Source organism: Labeo rohita, chromosome 11, assembly GCF_022985175.1.
Source record: "Labeo rohita strain BAU-BD-2019 chromosome 11, IGBB_LRoh.1.0, whole genome shotgun sequence".
NCBI classification, from domain to species: Eukaryota; Metazoa; Chordata; class Actinopteri; order Cypriniformes; family Cyprinidae; genus Labeo; species Labeo rohita.
Window position 1 is genome coordinate 12226193 of NC_066879.1, and position 23032 is coordinate 12249224.

The window sequence follows — 23032 nt, forward strand, 5'->3', positions numbered from 1 at the left end:
CTGTCGGTTAAAGCAGCTTGAGCTGTCAGCGCGTTCGCTTAATGAACATGTTCATTCACCCCGCTAGCCCAGCTACTGTAGTCCAGTGGCTCATTTGGCCCTCCGGACGCCTGCACCCGACCAGACGCTGAGACCTTTATGAAGCACAGAGGGAAAACGCTCTATCGATTCCTGTACGTCACCGCGTACTGCCTCCTCAGCAGCGGCCTCGTGCCGTGTAGACGTTTAGCTCCGGGCCCTACTTCTCCCTGCAACGACAGGCAATTCTCATTCGCGTCTGCGTAATTAAAACAACAGACGAACATCAGCGCGGCGAATTCAGAGCCGCCAGCTGATGCGCTCAAGTCATCCGAACCATCAACGCCACGTCAGAACGCGCTTCGCACGAAATCGGAATTCAGACGTGGAGGAATTTTCCAAACTTATAATTAAGCAGATGTGCAAATGGTGAGCGAATGGTAATTAATCATGATTACTTTAATTATGCATTGTTTTCCCAATAATGAGGACGATGCTGCAGAACACGATGTGCTTTCTCACGGCCGCCGACGGCTCAGTCACGCCAATCGAACCGCCGCTGCAGTGGATATTAAAAACGTCAATCTTACTCATGCAAATAACTTTGCCTCATTTTCAGTTGGTGAACTTACAGAAATTATTTTTCTCACTCGTTCTTTGAAGTGAATTTTTCTTCTCTTGTGAAGAAAATGATGTGATATAATCTTTAATTAAGAGATAGAGTAAATGTCCCTCTCGCACACGAACACTGCGCCGCGGCGTGAAGAAGAGACGCCACTCGTGTCGAGAGTTTATAGTGGAAATCAAAAACAGGCACTTGATTGTTTTAACTGAATGAATATGCATGAATGTCACTGTCTGCGTCTCAACAAAACACACAAAGGCCGTCAGATAACAGACGGCTTCGACTACATAAATCTAGCAGAAAGATGTTTGCAGGAGATTATAAACGTTTGGAGTGCTCGGAGGGTAACTCTCTCTCTCTCCCTCTTGTTTTCATCTTGGAATCTGAGCTGGCCAATCAGACACGAGCGTCACGCATCAGCCATCTGTTCTCTTCAGCAGAACATTAAAGTCAACACTGACACGTTCAGTTCTGCCCTTGACAAACTTCACTGAAACTCTGATCACAAACGCTGCAGTGACAGAGGATCTGAACAAACACCTGGCGCATCAGAAGACTCCGCTCGCTCTCATTAAACCCAAAAAGACAAGAAAAGATTGCTCATTTACTTTGCCATTAAAAAAATTATTGTTTCCAATGCCGGTTAAATTGTTATCAAATGTGAATGAGAGCACGCAGACAGACTACAGGAGTGATGGACAGTTAGAATAGGAGGACATGAGAGACACTAAAGGTACATGACTGGATTTGCTAGAGCCACACACACACACACACACACACACTGGTATTTCTATCATTATGGATCCATTCCATAAGGGTTAAGGCTTTTCTACAGTACAAACTGCATTTTCAACCCCTTTACCCTAACTCTACACCAAAACCTACCCCTCACACAAAACTTCAGCCATTTTTGGATTCTCAAAACACTTAATTCTATGTAATTTATAAGCTTGTTTCCTCATGGGGTGCAAAAAAATGTCCCCACAAGGTCTGGTATTATTGTACTTGTGGAGACATTTGGACCCCATAATGTGGGAAATACCAGTTGAAACACGCACACACACTCAGCGTTGTGCCAGGGCTACTGACACTGCCAGCCTGCCCACCTGCTCAAACAGGTCAGTTTGTTACAGCAGCACATTCAGGGCACATGGCCAGAATCACCTGCTCACAACAACAACACACGCTGTGAGTGAGTGTGTGTGTGTGTGTGTGTGTGTGTGTGTGGCACCACAACTAACCCACTGAGACTGAGTGAGAACTCATGAGAAAACATTTAAAAGTCCAATTCAAATGATTTTAAACAATCAATTAAACAATTTGAAAGCGAAAAATCCTCCCCAAACACAGATGAAGTGGCCATGATCTAGAAACAGAGAGAGGAAACTGCTGAGCACATCTGATTCACTATTCTAAAGCGGATCTTGCGTTATTATTACAGATAAAATGGCACATGAAACAGGAAATTAAGTTTGTTTAATGAGAGACAAATGTTTTATATGAGCATGTGAATGTGATTCAAACATGCTGCATTTGGCACCAAAAGCAGTTAACTATCTATTTGCTAACTATGTCACTGTTTAGGGGAAATACACTGAAGAAAAGCAAGTGGTTTCCAGCTGAATCTCATATGCACAACGAGAAGCACGTCGCTACTGTCAAACCAGAAACCTCCAGTCCAGCCTCTCGCATACTCATCAATGCTACTCTCTGCACCTCAACAAAAGATTCAGGGTTGTCCTTTTAATACATTTTCCTGTAGCAATAAACACCAAACATCTGAACTGCAGATCTCCACTGATGAACATGTGCATGCTTTGGTATTTAGATAACATTTATAATAACCCTTTGTATTGACATAAATAACAAACAATGTATAATACGTGAACATGGACATTGGAAAAGGAAAACTGGGACTGCAGCAGAAGAGCTAACAGCATTCGTGACATCAGCCGTCCCAAAGATTCATGGGGGTCCAATAAAAACACGAGGGCAGGGGTGATACGGGAACCGATGCTTATACGTGATCGGACGGGTCAGCGAGAGGCTTTATGAGAGCTGGAGAAACGGGAGGGAAAATGACAGTGTCACGGCTCCAGCAGCTGTCATGTGGCAGAGGGGACGTGAAGGTGCAAATTACAGCCTGCCGGGGTTGAAGACACCACACAGAAATGATTATGCCTAATGTAACCCGCCGCTCCCATTAAGAGACAGAAACAGGGCTGTGGATCTCGTGTAACGGGCCGCGCTATAACCCTCCGTGTGACCAGACGAGAGAACGCGTCTGTCACGCGACGAGGCTCGAGCCTGAATTATTCAGCAGTCCGTACAAACGCGAAGGACAGTCCCGACCTTTCCTCGCCTGCAGTTTGCTTTGAAAAGCTGAGTGGGGCTTTACAGGTTGGAACATTTCCTTTTTCACAAATTTGACTTGTCCTAAGAAGACCTCAGTGTCTCACACACACAAGCCAAATAAGACTTATTTCTTCTGGAAGGACGAACGAGGTCCGTTCCAGTGGCCACTGAAACAATGTGCTATTAAAACTACAGGAAAGTGTTCAATTATAACAGGATGATGTGTTTACTGACAGCTCGAGACTCCAGCTCTGCCTGAGAGCCAATTACTCCATCTTGAAGAAAGGGAGCTAAAGTCTAGGTCGGCCTGGAGCATAAAAATAAAGCCCTGTCCTTCATCTCTCACGTTAGATTCTTCATTCAATAAAGTACCGAATGAATAAACCAGCACCCTGAAAACATGAATATGCCTGACATGCCTTGCATCTACAGACAGTGTCATTATCCTTCATTCTCTGTGTCTCATTGTGATTAGAAGTTATAGCCTGTTGTTTCCAAATGAACCTCAAGAGGAAGTGGAGCCATCAAAACGATCACAGTAAATGATGTTCTGAAAAAAGAAAAACTAAATCTCAAGGTCACTGAATCATTCTTTCACGTGCTCAAAAGTTAAACAGATGTCTGCTATTTTAAGATTAAGTGGTGAACTTCAAGATGGAAATCCTGAGTGATTCCCAACGGGAGGTTAAAAAAGGTAGAAAAACTGTGGGTGTGAGAGCTAAGTGTTTGTGGCTTTCGTTAACAGCAGTTTAACACTCTGAACGCTGAGACGCAAATTGAGTGATAATTTGCCAGAGAGACGCAATTAATTGATGAAGTGTGATCGTCATTACAGATCCCAGATGTATGAATTCATGAGACAGCTGACATTTACACATACTCCATTAGCACTTACCATTCACAGGAGAGAGAGAGAGAGAGAGAGAATGAAATGGAAACAAAAAATATATTCTGTACAGGAATATGAACACATGCTGTGCTTTAATTGTCCCCACGTGTCCGACCACACCTCTAACTCCACCCCTGAACCCACCTGGCCACATCCTTACCCCACTCTGGCCACACCCACCCCATTTAGCTCCACCCCAGTCACAGCTGACCTCAGCATTCTAAAAGCTCATTTTAAAGCCAATTGAACAATGACTAATGGAGGCCTCTACACTCACAATCGCACACTCAGATTGAGATTCATAGAGAAAATGGAACATATTAACAGCCATTCATGTGTTCCGTAGGTCAGAGAGGCCACTACCACGCTACCCTTCTTTGGACGGCTGTTAGTGAAGATATTCATTTCACACAGCAATGAAAGTGCAGCTAGAATGAAGAAAACACATCAAAAGGCCTTTTATTCACTGACTCACTGTTAAGACATGTGCCGAGTGCTTTCTGTGAGAGGAGGATTAAAAAACGAGAGAGAGAGAGAGAAACGTGGAGGGGATAGCAGCAGTCATACGCAGTCTCATACTTTATATAAAACCTGTGACCACGTGAATATATGATTTAATAAGCTCAAGCATTTCAGGACAAAAGAGGCATGAATGGAAAGGAGGAAGGTGGCATGACATGTGCCGGCTTTCCTTCTGAAAACCGTCTCTCTCCAGAGGTTCCACACAATCCAGGACCGTCCTGGTTTCCCAGGATGCCGATTATGAACCGTGTCTCAGAATAACTGGACACTAGTGACTAAACGGTCACAGGTCAGGATGAACACAAAGGTTTCAGGAAATCCTCTAATTACTCCGATGCAAGTTGGATGGAAAAGTGTCTCTGCATATCACAGCACATTTCTGCTCTGCTGTTCGAACTGTAGCTCCACGCATCAAAAACACACCACCCTAACCCACAGGTTGAGTATGGACTAGCAGAAAATGCGTCTAAACTAGGAAAATGTGTCATCAAAAAGAGAAAGTGCAGTCTGTGAGCGCTTCTGCGGCATGCATACTGTGCTCAGCGTTTCACAGGTGAGCTGCTGTGTGCAGTATGACGTGTCTTTGTGTCTTCTGGACTGCACTGTGATCAGCAGGACTCTTTACTGTAAATGAACACTGTATTCACACAACCTACAAACACGCAAATTCACAGCAAAAATTTCCAAATCCTGGTAGCCTCACTGTCCGCTGACCTTCTAAAGCAGCATCCCTAACGAGTGTGAATCACAAACGTACGGCAGGCTCCAAATATAGCTTTCACACGACAAAAAGAAAAGGCTGCACACTGTCATAAACACAACAACAGAAAGGAAAATGTTTTTTTGTATAACATCATCGTAATGTTTAGGTAATGCGCTCAATGCAACGCTTTCTGGGACCAAGCGAGGTGTGATTTAAGGCAGAGGTTCTCAGCGAGCGTGCAGAGGGGCTTACAAGATGACCTTGAATTAATTTTAATGAATAACAATTATAATTAATTTTTTTGAATAATCAAACTCAGTTGAGGTGCTAAAATGCATCATTTGACATGCCCAGTTTCCGACTGGGAAAACAAGCAGCTTTAATGACAGCAGAGGGAATATGGTATCATATACTGTACGGGGCCTTTAGAATTGAAAAGGTTATAAAGCACCGCTTTAAGACCACATGATTGTTCTGCACACACGTAAAGTCTCTACGGAGGTCCTGTAGGGGGACCCGCACGCTGGGTTTGGAACAGAGCGTCAATATCATGTGCAAGTCCCAGTATGGATCTCTCTGACCTGAATATGGTTCCCAGAATCCAGAACTCATCTCACTCGCACTCCATCAAGATGGAGGATCCTGTGTAATTAATGAAAAACACTTTAAAAACAGCCCTTCATTTGGCCAGGCCTCACTAATGACTTCTAAATATAACCACATTAGACATTCTCCTCCACGCGGGCCGCGGCCTCGCCGCTCATTTATTTAAAACGACTCTGAGCTTAGAGGAAAAGTGCCTCCTCATCACAAACCCCTGACACACATCAGGACGACGGCGCTGCACGCCAGCCTCAGCTTCTCCCTTCAAAATCACCTCGCGTCTCCTGCCGGCTCCTCGTGCCGTCACACCACTCGTCGGTTTTGAAAGGTAATATTAAACATCATAAATGTCCAGACGGCTTTAGCGCCACTGAAATCAGTCAGATTTTCGTTAATGATCACGTGATCGGAGCTCTACACGTTAATCGGACTGAGACAGGCTCCGGAAGCGTCACGTGACGTGTGTGTTAGCCTTCATGTACTGTGCATCGTGTCGCATGCTTTTGGTCAGAGCTGCTGACTGTAGCTCAACTAGATAAAGCCTGCTGCGGCTTCATGTAAACGTACCGACGAGACACAGGCAGAAACGTGAAGTGGTGTTACATATGAAGAGGGTCGGCTGTCGTTTAACCCTCTAATGAGAGCGCTCGCTGGACGAGCGTCTCCATCAGTAATGCGTTTATGAAAATGAGCCACATGACAGATCGCTGGCATTGATCACATGCTCATCCATCACAGCAAATTCTCCAAACGCTCTCTCTCTCTCTGTTCTCTCCCCACTTCAGCCATATTTTTCTGCATCAAGCCTTCGTTTATTTCTCTCGCTCTTTCTGCTGCAGCTGTTCTCTTCATTTCTCCCTCTCTCTCATATGTAATATGCAGTACGGGAACCATAAGGTGGGAATATCTCTCATTACTTTCCACTCTGTTGCCACGACGACAGCAGTTTGAGTGACAGACCTGAAGTTGGGCTGACAGGTGACGCGGCGCGCCACAAACAACACAACGCACACAAGTGGGGACTGCCTCATCTGAGCTCGTATTAGAAAAGCACAAGAGAAAAAAAACATAATAAAATGTTGACATTAAATATTGATTTTTATGTGGGATGAGCTTTACTGTTCCTGGAGAGAGAGAGAGAGAGAGAGAGAGAGAGAGAGGATGGGGAAAAATGTCTCTGCTCCGGCTGCACAAACACACTCAAATGCTTCAATGTTCGCTCCGGTTTCCTCTAGGAAAAAAGATCCAAACTCATCCTCGTAAAGGACGGCAGCGCCTGAAACAGAGCTGTGCTTCTTCAGACCTTCTGCACACCCTCACATACTCAATTAAGTGAATAATTTTCACACCTTTCATATGATAATCAGTGGAAAGAACCGAACGCTGCTGCGGGTTTAGATGTTCACCTGCTCGCGATGAGGCGACGCCGTTATATAACGGCTCATCTGAGGAGAATCCTCTCTGAGCCGCAGGATGTAGCTGTAAGCAGATCCATATTTCTCTGGCAAAATCCCAGTATTAACCCACTCAATTCCTAATGCATTAGAAAATAATACCAAAACTGTATTACCACTGCCACAAAAAACAGATGCTGCAGCATGCAAAGCACATGCTGGAAACATAAAATATATAACGGACGATCCATACGGCACTGCCTCGGAACCGGCAGAGGAACTTTCACTGGGGCGAATGGAGATACTGACAGAACTAAAAACTGATTTTCCATACAAAGTATAGTTCAAGTCTATTAACATATTTACTGACATATTGCTTGAGACTTACAGATATACAAATTATAATTTAACCTAATTTGGAGTACTACTTGTGCACAATGCACATTTCTTAATATTAAGCCTTAAATACGTTTTAATGTCACTAATGATGAGGATTGATCTTTAAATAATATCTGTCTTTAAATGCAAAACATGACTAAACCCCACTGAACATCATGTTCTATATGAAGCTGAAACGCAAAAGCATTTACTCAAAATTCAATACTTCCCAGCTTTGACATCAGAATAAAAAATTAAAAATAATCATTGTGTTTTATGTTTGTTTCTACTCAGAATACATGGCAAAAACAGTGTTGACAATAAACGTGCAATGGTTTTGGAGTCTTGAGCTGGAATTACTATGGAGTATTTTACGAAGACTCAGAGGGAGCTGATCCTACTCCTAAAGACTTCCATCTCTTTCCATAAAAGAAAAATAAATCTATCTCCACCTCCCCGTTCGGGAACATGTTTTTAAGCACTTACTCCGAGAAGCACAAGAGCCAAATCCATGACACAAATTCAATAAGTATAATCATCTGTTTTCATTAGTCGGGCACCGGGACGAGGGTCTTACGCTGACGTCCTATAGGAAGCAGATAAGCCATTTCTATAAGTGATGCGTATTAATAAGCTGCATCTGGCTGTTCGGTGAACGGTGAAAACTCAACGCGGAGGATTTGCTCGTTCCCTGTAAACGCAAACAGGACTGGACTGTTCTAGAAAAGAAGCAGCGACCCATTGCTGAATGACGGCTTAAGGGTCTGCGAGCACTGGACTCAAACCGCACGTGATGTGCTCCGCCCGCTCTGGCTCATTTCTGCTGTTCTAGTCACATAGTAATGAGATGGTCCGTAAGCACTCAGTTCCGCTATTCTGAACCGATCAGCCAAGCTGTATGTGTCACGTGACTAAGGACTCTGATGATGTCATACCGACACAAGAACAAGCTTCGCTAGCGATGTCACAGACCGCAGACGGGACTAATATAAGAGCCTCGCACATTTTACGAGGCTCCAGAATCAAATGGACACGGAGAAAACAGCCGCTAGAGGAACGGGACATGTCTGCTATTTAAGTGATGCTGGCAATAGAAAAAAAATGTTCAAACACAGAATGGCTGTCAACAGAGAGAGACGCTTACGTAGTTACAGCATCTATCCTGCTGATGCTTCATGGGTCCAAAATACAAAATACAAAAACAGCTTTCCTTTCAACAGGGCAGCATGAAATGAAGTAACTGACAGCTCACGTGAGAGCACATGAAGGTAAACTATAAGAAACTGCAAGAGTAAAAACACAACCAGAGAGACACACAGCATCCGGTCAGAAAAACCCACAGCAGCAGGACTTACGGACATGAAACCGTCATCGTCAATACGTAGCGCAATCCTGAGGAAACGTCTGCGCTGTATCTCCAGCACTATTTATTATTACTCTCTCTTATTATTGCATTATTAATGCACTCATCTTATAATTTCATTGTATTCTTTATGTCATTCATACTTTATTTCTTTATACGGTTTTATTTTTCTTAATTCATGTTTATGCTCTGCACTGCTCTCATTTTGCACTGTTTGAACAGCACACAGCAACACTGCAAATGCTTTAGCAAAAATACATCATAAAGCACCTTAGAACTGGGATTGAGAGAGAGACTGTGTGTGTGTGAGAGAGAGAGAGATAGAGAGAGTCTAGCAGAACTACAGGAACACAAGGCTGCTCATCACAGACGGAATCTCATCGCTCTGACTCTGTGAAAACGTTTCTTCCAGCTGGGCCATGAATTAAATGACAGCTGATTTCAGGCTTGACCTGAGAGATCCTCCATAGTGGAAGAGACACAAACAAGGAACCACTAGCCTTTAGTTTTACCTGTCTGTTTTCTAACTGAATAGAGAAACCCTGAGAATTCAATTCCTGAATTTGAGGTAGCAAACATAACGCAAAACTGCAATTTATATGTATTTTAATACACTTGAAATGAACTTTCAAGGTTCTGGCTGGAAAAATCACTCCATTTCCAAGAATGCATCATGTCTGTTGAATAACAGTTCCAATTCTTTCCAACTCAACTTCCTGCATGCAAATTCAACTCAAATTCACACGCGTGACGCGATTCTTCAGTTCTGAATTTTGCTCAGCTTCTTTCTAAAGCCTGAACGTGTGACGCGTGTCCGTTATCAGCTGAACCCGAACAGAAAACCCGAACACGTTCTCGTCTAGTAGTCACCGTACGCGTATTTGTGAAGAACGGCCGTGTCGACGCTGGCAACGCGTTTGCAGCTGCGCGTGAGCACCTCATGCATGCTTTAACATCAGACTAAATGAAGGCGGTGGCAGCGTTTACGGACGGGCCTCACGCTGCCCTCTGCTGTCGACCGTAACACACGCGATCCGCCAAAACACACGGCTGCAGTCGCTACAGATCAGATACAAACCGGAAGACACGTTTAACGCAAAATACTCTCAGCTCCCGGACGGCCTCATTCCTGCAGAGTTTAACAGCGACACCTGCCTAGCAGTTTCTAGAGATCCTGAAGACCTGGACTAGCTGCTTGAGCTTGTTTAGTGAGGGCTGAATCTGAACTCTGCAGGAAGCAGGGGGACCGGACACAACTGGCTTAGAAGAGCTCGTCTTACCTGTGACGGACAGCTCGGTGGTCCTCCTCACCACGAAACTCCCAAACTGTAATTCGCAGGTGTAATTTCCGATGTCGTCTTCCCGCACGTCTTTGATGGAGAGCACATCCGCCTTCCTGACGATGCTCTGTCTCCACTGTTTCGGCCGGCATTCCTGCACCCATAAACAGATGGGCTGGTTAATGCAGCTGCGATCTCGCCGTGCACATTTCACTGGAATGACACGTTAATAAATCGCCTTCAAGTGGGCGGCTTTCAATGATGTCAAGAGCGCTACCGATTTCATACTCGACAGTGTTTTGACAACAGCTAGAGTTTCATCTGTAAACTGTTGCCTTGGCAACGCCTGCCAAAATGCCTGTCAATCATCTATTTAGCCCTTATTAATCGCCATGTTGATGAGCAGATGAGTTCATTATCAAGGCAGCGAACCGTGAGAAGATGATGCACGAACTGTGCTGACGTTAACCGGTGTTAATCTCGGCAAAGAAATAACTGACGGAAATATTCAAAGACAAAGTGTTTTCTAATCGTCAACGATGGAACAGCAATTCAACCATTTAATTAAAACACACCGCTTTCATATGATGAGGAAAACACTACAAAACATTAAGTTGTTTTTGGAAGAAGAAAAAAGGCTGCAACAAAAACCTCTTTGCTAGACTAGCTCGGTTTATATAAAGCCACAGCTTAAGAACTGATATCAACCAGTGATGTGATTGATGTAAAGAAGTGGATCAAATGAGTCATTTGTTGCTCATGGTGTGCGTTTGTTTTATCTTTCAGGTCATTAACTAAATTCAGTCATGTTTTCTGCACAAATGTCCACAGTCTCAATCTTTGATTCAGGTTAGCCGTCGTGTGTGACAGACGTTTAATTCGACGCTCACCTGAATTAGTCCGCAATTTCACCAGTCTTACGGTGGTCATCTGGACTGACGTAAGGTCTGTTTCTTCCTAACAGCTTCTACTTTCAACTCTGAACTAGAGGGCTGTGTTGGGACTCAACGCAAATCTCGTGGCCAAATAAATACAGTGCGGGTCCTGCCGTCCCACATAACAAGAATGAAAACACTAGGCTTGCTGCAGTAGTCAGTGTTGCATGGTGTTTGGTAATACATCGATTACAATACTTGCCCACTGCAGCACCGACCCTCGCTTTTTACTACCAAACTACCAAAAAACTCTGAACTTTTGATAGTTCCTAGGAGAGCAAAGTCCACTAAAGGAGGTAGAGCTTTTTCGCATTTGGCTCCTAAACTCTGGAATAACCTTCCTGATAACGTTCGGAGATCGGACACACTCTCTCTGTTTAAATCTAGATTAAAGACACATCTTTTTAGCCAAGCATTCAAATAATGCATCTCATAAACTTTTCCTGCAGTTATATCTAATCAAATGTTCATTATTAATCTTTTAGCTCTGGTTGAACAATCTTTCTTTGCTTGGTTTGAACAGCAGCTACGCTAATTATGTTCCTATTTATTCTCTGTTTCTGTCATGGGATTGACATCCCATGGTAACTAGGAATTCACAAGCTCCAGTCTGGATCCAGAACACTTAAGAAGAGATGATGCCAACCCCACAGAGGACTTCAGATGATGCCAACCCTGAAAACATACAGCACTACTGAATTTCGCTACTAATTTATGGTGTTTTTTTCTGTTTGATTACATCATTAATTGATCTTTACCACACATCTCTGCCATATGTACATGAACTTGACATAGTCACCACTAGTAAGCTACTATTACATATATTGTAAAAACTTTAATTTGCAGTAAAGTTGCTTTGCAACGATATGTATCGTGAAAGGTGCTATAAAAAAAAAGAGAGGCTGTTATGCACACTCATTATAAACACAGACAAAAAGCTTTCTGTTAGTACAACATTAGAATGTTAAAACATTTAAACAACATTAGAACACAAAAATCAGAGGAACAGAACACACAGATACTCAGACGGAGCGGAATTAGGAAAAACCACTACTCCGAACATAAACTGCATGAACGTGTTTTTGGTGAGATGGAGGTGAAGACGACGACATGGAAACAAACCGACGAGTATTACGGTAATAATAACACCAAAACAAACAACCTCTCTGCACAATGGTGAATACGACACGTGATCGCACCTTGTACCATGTGATCTCTGGCTCTCTTCCGGTCTGAATGTAGTCGTCTATGTCGGGACAGAGGATGTCTTTGCTCTTACTCAGCTCGGCCTTCTCGAAGTACCTCATCTTGGAGTTGTAGCAGAGACCCGTGTTGTTCTCGGCCACCGTGAGCGACATCGACACTTTCATACAGTACGTGGAGTTCCTGCAAAACACACCAAATCAACACAGTCAACAAGCTTGACAGAAACAGGCATTTCATTCGCTCTGGAAAAGGCCTTCAAACGTTCGTTCTTTCGTGACGATCGGAGGGAGAGAGGAATCTCACGTTTACATTACGACGAGCGTAACTTCTCAGAAATCCCCGTTCTTTATTGCCGAAATGAGTCTGTAAACGCTCGGTTAAAAGGGTCTGCTGTGTTTTCACATCATTCTCAGCAATTGTTTCTTTGCTTGTCTTGGGCTCAGGACATCTCAGATCAGCAGAAATGAGAGCGGAGAGCCAGCAGGCCATTTTTCAGCTTTGTTAGAGTGGCGCTCTCAGCGGACGCCTCTTACTGCCACAATTGAATTTATTGGAAAACAACTCCCTGAACAGAAGAAACAACACAATGCAGAACGCACAGAAGAAAGGACAGAAAGTGCTGACTCAAAGAACAGTGAACGGAGACTAAGAGACCGACAGAATGAAACTAAAGATTAACATCCCTCCAGTACACGAGATCCCCAGCTCCAGTTTTAAAACGGGAGTCTTATAATTAGCCTGCGGTTTGATTCCCTGGTGAAACAATACGACACTGTTATTCCTCTAACACTAAACGCAGCTCTCATTTATATACAGGACATCCGAACACAGGTGGTCAAAGCCAATGAGTAATCGAAGGAGAACGGGAAACGTCTACAGCCGGTGGATCTCAAGGAGGCTGGAGCCACTTAAAGATTCAACCCTTGTATTCCGTTTGAATTCTGGGTACGATTTTGCTGCTGCGAGTGAAACTGACCCTAATTGGACTCAAAACAATGCACCAAAAATGATGCCGCGATAAAATAGACCATGTAAAAATAGTAAACCTTTAACATTACTGCTTCTCACACATTACAACAAAAATAAACACGAGAGCATGCTTTTTAAAATAGTATTTAACAGCATTTTTTAAAATTGTTCTAAAAAATATACTATAAACAGCATTGTAACTATCTTTTATTTGTTTGTTTGTTTTTTATATTTATTGTGTGTGTTTGTGAATGTCAAGCAGTAGAGCATGGTGCTAGCAACGCCAAGACCATGGGTTTGATTCCCACCCAAATTATTACGCTTGAAATGATTCAAACGTATGTTTTTAACACAGTGTACATGTCTTTAGATAAAAGCACCTGACAAATGAATAAATGTAAATCACCTCAGAGGGTATTTGAGAACCAGACATAGCAAGGCACAACAATTTTTTGGGTCTAAGCAGCTGCCGTTAAGCACAAAATGATGGGTGACGCTAACCCGTGAACATCCTGACCACAACAGAGATTTTGTACACACATTCCACAGTGTGTGTTACATTCAAGTTATATTTAAACAACCGAACTTAAGAGTATTTCTTTATTTTTCCCATAAACACCTATTGATTTATTTAATCAGAACATACACCTCTTGAACTTCTGCAATCACAAAAATAATTGTGGTTAAATTATTTTATACATTGACACTCCCAGTTTCGGTTAATAAAAACATTCGAAAACAAGCAGCTTTGTCATAATTAGAGCCGAACACGCAGGGGAAAAACATGATAGATTAGAAAAGGGCCTTTGAATACTGCGTCGGACAACCGAATCACATCGACCTGAAACACAGCGAGCGGCCGAAGATTCACTGAGCTGCTGTAACGCTGAAGCGGCAGATGAAAGGGACGCGTGTGACATATCTGTGACACGCAGAGCATCATGGGTAATTTCTGGAATCTGCAGGATTCTCCTGAATTCTCCATGGCGTGGAGTGAGCAGCTAAAGCCGGCTCACGCCGTTAACTGTGCTGTCAGCTTAAGTGGGGTATTTATATGAGATGCAGATTCAACATGACGTGAGATTATCAGACAGATGGACACACCTGTGCAGATGAGTTCCCTCGAGTCTAGCGCTGTTAAATATCCTGACCGGCTCCGATAAAACCTGCGTACAGCGGACAAACGATCGGAGTGATCGATGGAGGACGCGGTCCTCTCTAAACATCTCACTGAACGCTCGTTTCCTGAAGACCTGACAGACGCGCTCAAGAGCCAAACGGCCATCGCGTGTGTCTGCGTTTACTGCTGTTCTAATCTAACCAGCCAACTCCTGCAGCTCTGTGGAGAGAGAAGAGCGTTCGGCTCGTAAATGATGCCAAACACTTACTCGACTGCGATCTACAATTTATGCTCCTCAGTTAATCCTCAGAAACTGATCCAGTCATGTGACTGAAATCACATATACTCCACTGCAGAGGCATATCTAAAGAATACATAAGCAGCAGAATGAGGAAAGGATTTTACGTCAGTACATGTTGATGTACAGATGACACAGATCATAGATTAACCACAGTTCCAGCAGAAGGTAAGAATATCAGTGAATCCACTAAAAACTGGCTCAGCTTATAATTGATGGCATTTTGACTAAACGTATGATCATGTTTGATTCGTTGTTGGAAGCATTAAGGACCTCGGTGGAGAATTTATCACGGTTAATGAGTGGATGAAGGCAGCCGTTATGTGGGCATAGGGAAGCTTGCATTGGTAATTCCCTCCGAACGCCTGCGAGTCGCACAGAGATCAAACCCGACACAAGAAACAGCCGATCAGAGTGTACGAGGAGCGCGACTGCTGTCTTGCAAAAAGTTTGGAAACTTTACAATTTTTTTGTTTTTAATGAAGTCTCTTCTGCTCACCAAGGCTGTATTTATGTGCTCAAAAATACACTAAAATCAGTAATATTGTAAAATATTACAATTGAAAATAGCTGTTTTCTATGTGAACCATCTTAAACTGTAATTGACTGCTGTGATCAAATCTGAACTATGAGCATGATCACTCCCGTCTTCAGTGTCACATGATCCTTTATCCTTCAGTTGTGCTGCCCAGTATTTTTGTGGGAAGCATGATAAACTACTATTCAAATATTTAGGAGGTGTGTGTGTGTGTGTGTGTGTGTGTGTGTGTTTTAATAGAAAATAATGCTTTTATTTAGCAAATATGCATTAAATTCAAGGCTCCGAACCAGTTCAAGGAACAAAAACAAAAATCGGACACAAATGAAACTTTGACCGGAACAGAACCAGAAACAGAAACGCAATCAAATTTTATAGTTCTGAACAGAATCGAAAATTTGAAATGGCCATTGACCCGTTTTATCAGTACATTTAATATTGGAAATTTGCTGTCAGCCAATCAAGAATTCAAGTCATGGGCGTCGCTAGGCCATGTTTTACGTTGGTGCGAGTTAAGTACAAAGCCTATTACATAATACATAATATTTTAGAATCCAGATACGTCGCGAATATGGAAACATTTGGATTCGTGCTGAATAAGAGAGGTAGGCATCACCTTTTTAGAAAGACGTTTTGATAGCCTAAACGCTTAGCCTTAACTCCAGAGGATTTGTTGTGGAGAGAAGGATACTAATAACTGTGTTTATAATGATTGTCCACATTTTGCTTCTCCGGCATTTTAGCCTACATTATTTCTAAATGTAAAAATAAAATGTGACGTCAGCCTACACGACTTATGTTTTTTTCCTCTCAAACCGATATGATTAGCATTTTATAAACAATGCATCAAACATTTTTACATTTCTTTAAAAATACTTTAATGTCTTTAAAGTGTTAACAGATTTGTTCTTTTGTTTAGTAGCCTACATTTGGCCAAAATCTAGAACAGCTGATGCTGTATTGGCTGTAAAGCGGGTTAAGATACCACATCTCTTCCTATGTGTTTTTTTCTTTATCTTTTTGAGTAAAGAAAACACTGCACTTTATTATTATGATTATTATTATTATTATTAGCCCTGATTAAATTGATCAGAAGTGTCAGTAAAGACATGTATTTGCCTGACACTGTTATTAATGATCTCTAATTCAAATAAATGCTGTTCCTTTAAACTTTCTATTCATCTGTGAATCAGGAAAAACACAAAATACTAAACCTAAAAACAAACTGAGAAGAGACTTCATTTAAAATATTTGACAGGTACTGCACAGACTCACTAGTTCACTCACTAGTACGCTAGCACAGAAATGAGCTACGCATTATGAAAGAACAGACAAGAGGCGCTGACAGTAACTCGCAGCTCTGATCAAGATCTAACATCCAACACAATGCATCATACAGTAGTTTCAAACAGCGATTCTGCAGGATGTCAGAAATCCAGATGCATTTTAGCCACATTCACATCTGTAACGCAGCATCCGGTTCATTTCTCTGACTATAACAGATGGAACTGAGCATAGTGGGGCGAAATGTGAATGAAATACGCCTTCAGCCGCAGCCTGAGAGTCAGAGACGCTGTCCCTCGTGTGACGTCTGTCTGAGGACGCGCTGCGGCCCGTCGCGGTTCGCTACAGCGTTTCTTTAAATCAGTATTTTATGAGCGCTGGATTATTTATGAGCCAGAGGAAGGTCAGGCTCTGCTGGGAGTGGAGGAGACACGATTCGGACAGACGCATAACTCATGTGTCGCAGCGCCGAGGCCGGCTGATTAACTATATACTGCTGGAGCCCAACACACAGCCACTGTTTACCCATAATGCCCCTCAGGTCTTTCCACTAACGTTAAGTTAAACTCTGTTTTCTCTCTACATCGCCACGTTCCACAGTCGCTTCAGTCACCAGAGTTTGGTCCGTCACAAACCCATGAACACCTGCTTCTCATCCCCGTTTCTCAACTTTATTAACAATTCTAATTTTCAGTAACTGTTTAAATTCATGTGACGTAAACATTTGACTGCCACACCAATTACAAAACAAGATGATTATGCGGTTCTACACTGCATCTGAACAGATAAATCACAAACCGAAAAAATAAATCACAAAACTAAACATTCAGAATTTTTGTGAATCAGTGAAAGACTCTTAAATGATTGAGTGTTTAAACTAAATCACTATTCATTCTTAATGAATTCAAATATTCCATATTCAAAGATACAATTAAATCGTTCAGACGTTTAAGCATTGTTTTAATCGTTAGCGCAGATGAAATGATATGTTCTAGAAATTCAGTTTAAAGGCAATTTACTAATTCGGAAGAACGGTTCCAACGTGAGTTCTGATGAACGATCTGAGAGGAACGAGCGGGTGAGTTCACAAGCATCGGTGGAGCCATTCTACACATGGGTAGTTGACAAATAGACAGTAAGAAATGTGGTGTGACAGTACAGGTGTCACACCGGTGGACATTATCTGTCACACCAAAGGACATTTCAACTTTTTTCTCTCAATTAATAACCTTGCTATTCCAAGGTAACCTGTCATTTGCAGTTAGCAAGACACGTTTTCACAATTTTCCATGATTATGTACTTTAACATACAGTTTTAATTAAAAAATATAACTTGGGGTGTCGCACCAAAGGGCAACAAAACATAACAGGTGTTCATTAGGATTTTTATGCTTTTCTTTTTCTAAAAGTTGCATTTTATTGAAGATAAAGCGAGGCTTTGTTTGTCACTGGTTTCGTGATTTCTACGTTAACAACACAAGCCTCGAATCGAGGTTTCATCTGGCACGCCCCTCAACACAAGCTCCGACGCCTCGGTTCAAATGTGTCACAACACTAGTTGATAGTCAAGATTTAGCGATTCAAACTTGATAACAACGTGGGAACACAACTTCGAACAGCACATGTTGTCCCTGAGCATAGTAACGACATCAACTTTACAAAGTAAACAATATCCGGAAAAAAAATCGAGCTCAAACGTCACCCTAATCCGCAGCTTTAAATAAATTATCCGCCCGCCACCCACCCGTACCTATATTTTTCTCTGATTTAGATAACCGCACCTGATCGTCATTTACAGTTATTCTAATTCTTAGTTTTGCATGATGACATGATGAATTGATGGTTGATTTCTAACAGCAGATTAATTCAGCTGATCTGCACATCGCTGCACACTTACATAAGTTTAATCAGTCATACTTTTAAGCCAAATCCACGCTAAAAAGAATAACGTTAACTGACATCTGGACGTGACTCTCCACAATCTCGGATGAAATCGGTTGGGTGTTTGAACGCCTACTGGATCCTTGGACAAAAGTTTACAGGAGATCACCCAAATTTCTGACATAGTAAAAAACTAATTCTAATCATTTTTAAGGTATTGTTTTCGTTATAATGTACTGATTCAAATTAGTAATCAATAATAATTATTATTTTACTGCTCGGCGTGCCTCCCTTGACATGCTCTCGCGTATGAACAGGCAGCATAGAAATTGTGGCCTGTCATGAGTTTGGCTAATGCATCAGAGGGGATTACCCTATATTACCATATTACCCTACTCAATAGCATTAACACAGGCGTAACTTCTCGAACAGGCGAACACACACAAATGAAATCGTTTGCCTGACGAAAAAAGTATTTAAAACAGGTTCATATTTTAGAGAAAGTAGTTAATATTTGCGTCATTATTGATTTATCTCATCCACCCGCGACCCACCTGCAAATAATCAGAATGCATTTTTTTATTACCCGACCCGCGGATTATGCGCAGCGCCCGCGAATATAACCGCCATCGGCGCATCACTACTCTTCGCTAATTATCACACAAAATACCATTGTTTTCCATTGTTTTCAAAAAACCTGTTTTCCTGACTTCCGCATCTGTCTAATATCTGACAGGAATGAACGCGAGGGCGTGAGGGACAGAAGTACAGGCTGTTAAATGGATTATACTGTTCATTAACAACATGACGACTGTTTGGCGGATCAAACATCTCGAGACAAAACTTTCAGGAGACAAAACCTCGTGAGTTTTGAAAATAATGTGATCCAGCCCAGTGACTCCCAACCTGGGCTTCGCTAAAGATTTACAAGGGGCAAGGGGTCGCCAATCTCATTCTAGTTTGAAGGTTACAAAGAGGGATGAAATGGTCACAGTTTGATGATAAACCAAGATGAAATTCCTGACGCTTAGTACTGCCGTTTAATATTTAAAATTATCGTTAAATAAAGCAGTGTTTATAAGCACAGCTGCTTTGTTTACAGCGGTTACCGGGGAAACAGCTCTATTTCTGCTGTTCCATCAGTGCCTCCTGCTGTCAGACAGTGGATTTACATCTTCATTCAGCCGTCTGTCGTTTTAGTTCAAACCAATGCAAAAATCAATTGTTATGCACAGTTGTACATTTTACCCGGTTGATGGAAAATAATCTAATGTGCATTCTACAAATCTAAACAGTTCGAATAATAAGGAATATAGAATTATTAACAGAGCAGATAAAGTACCATTCATCCTTTTGACTCGTCTCTCTTTTGTGAAATATGGCTTTCATTCTAAAATGTGAGGTTCATCATTTTAAAACACTTTTGTCAAAACTTTATTTTAATATGTAATACATGTTAGTAGATAATGTTATGTTGTAGTCACCCAACCAACATTTTTTGTTCAGTTAAAATCTGTCCATTATTGTTACAGTCATTATTTGAATGCTTCTGCAGTTGTTGCATTTATTACAAACTTAACTGATTTAGATTTCTTTAAATAGGGGAAAGACAAAAGGTCATACAGTACGTGGCACTGTGAAGACTGCCAGTCTGTTCCTCACAGCCTTATGATCAATATGGCGTCTGATCTATAGATTTCAGACATCTGCCTCTGTCAGTCGCTTCTTCCTGATATTAACTAACCTATTGTAAGTGCGAAATGACATCAGTGTGTCCAGTAGGTGACAGGAGCAACACCGCAGAAAAGAAAAACATTATAAAGAGAACAATACAGAAAAATATCCCAAAAGCTAAAGCTTCTCTGTATCTTTACCCCAGCGTTTCCCAACTCCAGTCCTCGCGCCCCCTGCTCTGCATATTTTGCATGTCTCTCTTAGTTAACACACCTGATTTAGAAAATCAGCTCGTTAGAAGAGAGCTACGTGCATGAACTGTGTTCCGATTGACATGATCCCTACACAGTGTTCATTGCTCCCTGCTCCTCGAGCAGGGGAAATTCGTTTAAGTTTACTTCACTTCGCGGAACATTCATTCATGGATTTGCACACTTCAATGCCCTTTGAATGGAACATATACACTCGTTTCGAACTGGAATCATGGCAGAATATCCTGTGGCGTGCACTTCGCAGGGCACTCACGGTCAAATAGAACAAATGTAGTACGTGAGGGCGCGAGGACCGGAAGTGGGAAACGCTGCTCTACCCTAGCAGAGAGAAAGATCCTCAGGACATTATGACTCACGATCCGACGCGTCACGTGATCTGATGGACATATTACAGCAGCAGGAGCGAGGTACAGTAATGCGCTTGTTTTGTGATGAACACGCTCCTTTAAACTCCACTGAAATTCTCCTTCATCATTTGTTACAGTGTTTCGCTTCAGATCAAAAGCTGTTTCAGTTCAGAGAGAGTCTCAAACATCATCTTCTCCTAATGAGGGAACCTAATGAGCCATTGACAGGAAACGGCCTTTACCTGCGAGGTTAACGACGTACTACAACATGCGAACGTACGGCGCGCTTTCCCCGTTTCCGGTGGGTTGACCTCTGCGTCGGAACCGCTGCTGTTCGCAAACATCATCGCATCAGAAGAACCTGCGCGCAGATCTTTCATCTAATCCGGAGACGTGCCCTGAATTGAAAATGCACGAAACCTCATTATTGCACACACATCATAAATGGTAAGAGTGTGGCATCAGAACAGCGGAATAAAAGCATCTCGAGATGGTATGGTCTGATCTCATCGCTCTTCATCGCGCTTCGCTCACAGCTGTCATTTGCTTTGATGAGTCTCAGTATTAATACACCAGACACGAGTCCATTCTCCTCTGTCTAACAGGACGGATGGATGAGGTCTTATTGATTGAGTTAGTGTTGCTCCTGATTTCTGTAAATGGATGTGACCATCAGCACAAATCAAATCCCCCAAACCAGCTCATTATACAACAACAGAATCGCAATGAGAGAGATCACAATTCAGAAAGACTGTCGGGAGAACTTTGAGAAAAACTAACGTCAAACACACACTGAGACTCACAGATCTTCACCACAAACCATCAAAATAAACATCTGGCAATCGTGATTTACATTTAAAGACCAGAGAGCCACGACGGTGACGGATGAGTGTGAAGATACACACACAGATCAGCTTCACGTAAATGTTCGATATAAGATCCCACACACTCATGTTTGTTTGGATGTTTTAGTGAAGACATGGCATAGATTTCCACTGATTTTTCTATCAGATTGATGATATTTTCAGCTAACCAAACCCCTACTCCTAAACCCATCACACAAACATGTGCAGAACACTAGGTTTACATTAACAACATCTTTTGGCTGATTTATAAGCCTTTTTAACCAGTGACGACCAGTCAATTGTCTCACTAGTGGGATGTCAAAGTATTTCTCAACATAAGTGGGGACATTCTGACCTCACAAGTATAGTAAAAACATGTACACACACAGAGGAAGAAAGCAGCTCGTACCTCAACACGCACGAGTAATGTCCGGCGTCCTGTAACTCGGCCGGTCTGAACCAGATGGAGTCCTCCTCTTTACTCATCCGGCTCCCGTCGAAAGAAATGGGCTCCTCGAAGTCTCCGTGGCCGGTGCTTTTGTACCACATCAGACTGAGTCCGGCGCTCTGAGCGTGTGTGTAGTTCGCACGGATGTATCCATAAAATAAAGCGCATTTAATCCTCACAGGCTCCCCGAGCAGAACTTTGTATTTCAGGTAGTCCACAGACCAATCCGTACAACCGTCCACTGCGGAGACAGAGAACACAGCGTTAATATGACAGGAATGACGTACGCCATCTGACCTGCATACATGTAATAAAGACAGACACAGATCACCAGTGTGTGTGTGTATGCGCTGGTATTCACTTTATTATGAGGATCAAATGTCCCCAAAAAGTGTTGTAATACCAGGAAATTTTGACCATGTGGGGACATTGTTTTGGTCCCCAAGAGGAAACAAGCTTATAAACTGTACAGGATAAAGTGTTCAAGAATCTAAAAATGGCTGTAGTTTTGTGTGAGGGGTCGGTTTATGGTAAGGGGACAGAAAATACAGTTTGTAAAGTAGAAAAAAACATTACACCCCTGGAATGAACCCATAATGACAGTAATACAAGTGTGTGTGTGTGTGTTTGAACAGCAGTTGACTGATCATGCAGGGGTATTTGAGCAGCTGTGACCCAGTAAGAGGCCAGAAGAAAGTCACACTCACAGTCCGGGATGCGTTTCCCAAAACCATCGTTAGCTAACTATGGTCATTAGCAGTGTTGGGTGTAACTAGTTACAAAGTAATTAGTTACTATAATTTAATTATTTTTTCCCTTGAAAAGGTAAAGTAAGGGAATAATCTTGAATTACTTCAGTGTCTTATTCTGCAAGACCTTATTCTAAATCCTTATTCCTACCTAATTCTTAAACTTGACAATTACTTTACGAAGCATTAATAAGCAGAAATTAGGAGTATATTAAGGCAAAAGTCACAGTTAATAGTTAGTAAATATTGAGAATTGGGCCCTAATCTAAAGTGTGACCAGAATAATTGATGTAGTTATCTATTATTTATTTGAAAGAATTAAAAGATATGTTTTAT

General features: G+C 42.2%; 1 protein-coding gene across 8 annotated transcripts in view; it reads right to left on the reverse strand.

The window, feature by feature from the left end:
- Nucleotides 1-23032, reverse strand: part of il1rapl1b (interleukin 1 receptor accessory protein-like 1b) — a 133792-nt gene that overhangs the window by 52903 nt on the left and 57857 nt on the right. For all 8 annotated transcript variants that reach the window (XM_051123458.1, XM_051123456.1, XM_051123460.1 and 5 more), the window contains 3 exons: nucleotides 21909-22188; nucleotides 12265-12451; nucleotides 10131-10284 (listed from right to left, as the gene is read on the reverse strand). In XM_051123458.1, coding sequence (XP_050979415.1) covers nucleotides 10131-10284; nucleotides 12265-12451; nucleotides 21909-22188 — 621 coding nt within the window. The remainder of the gene's footprint in view (nucleotides 1-10130; nucleotides 10285-12264; nucleotides 12452-21908; nucleotides 22189-23032) is intronic.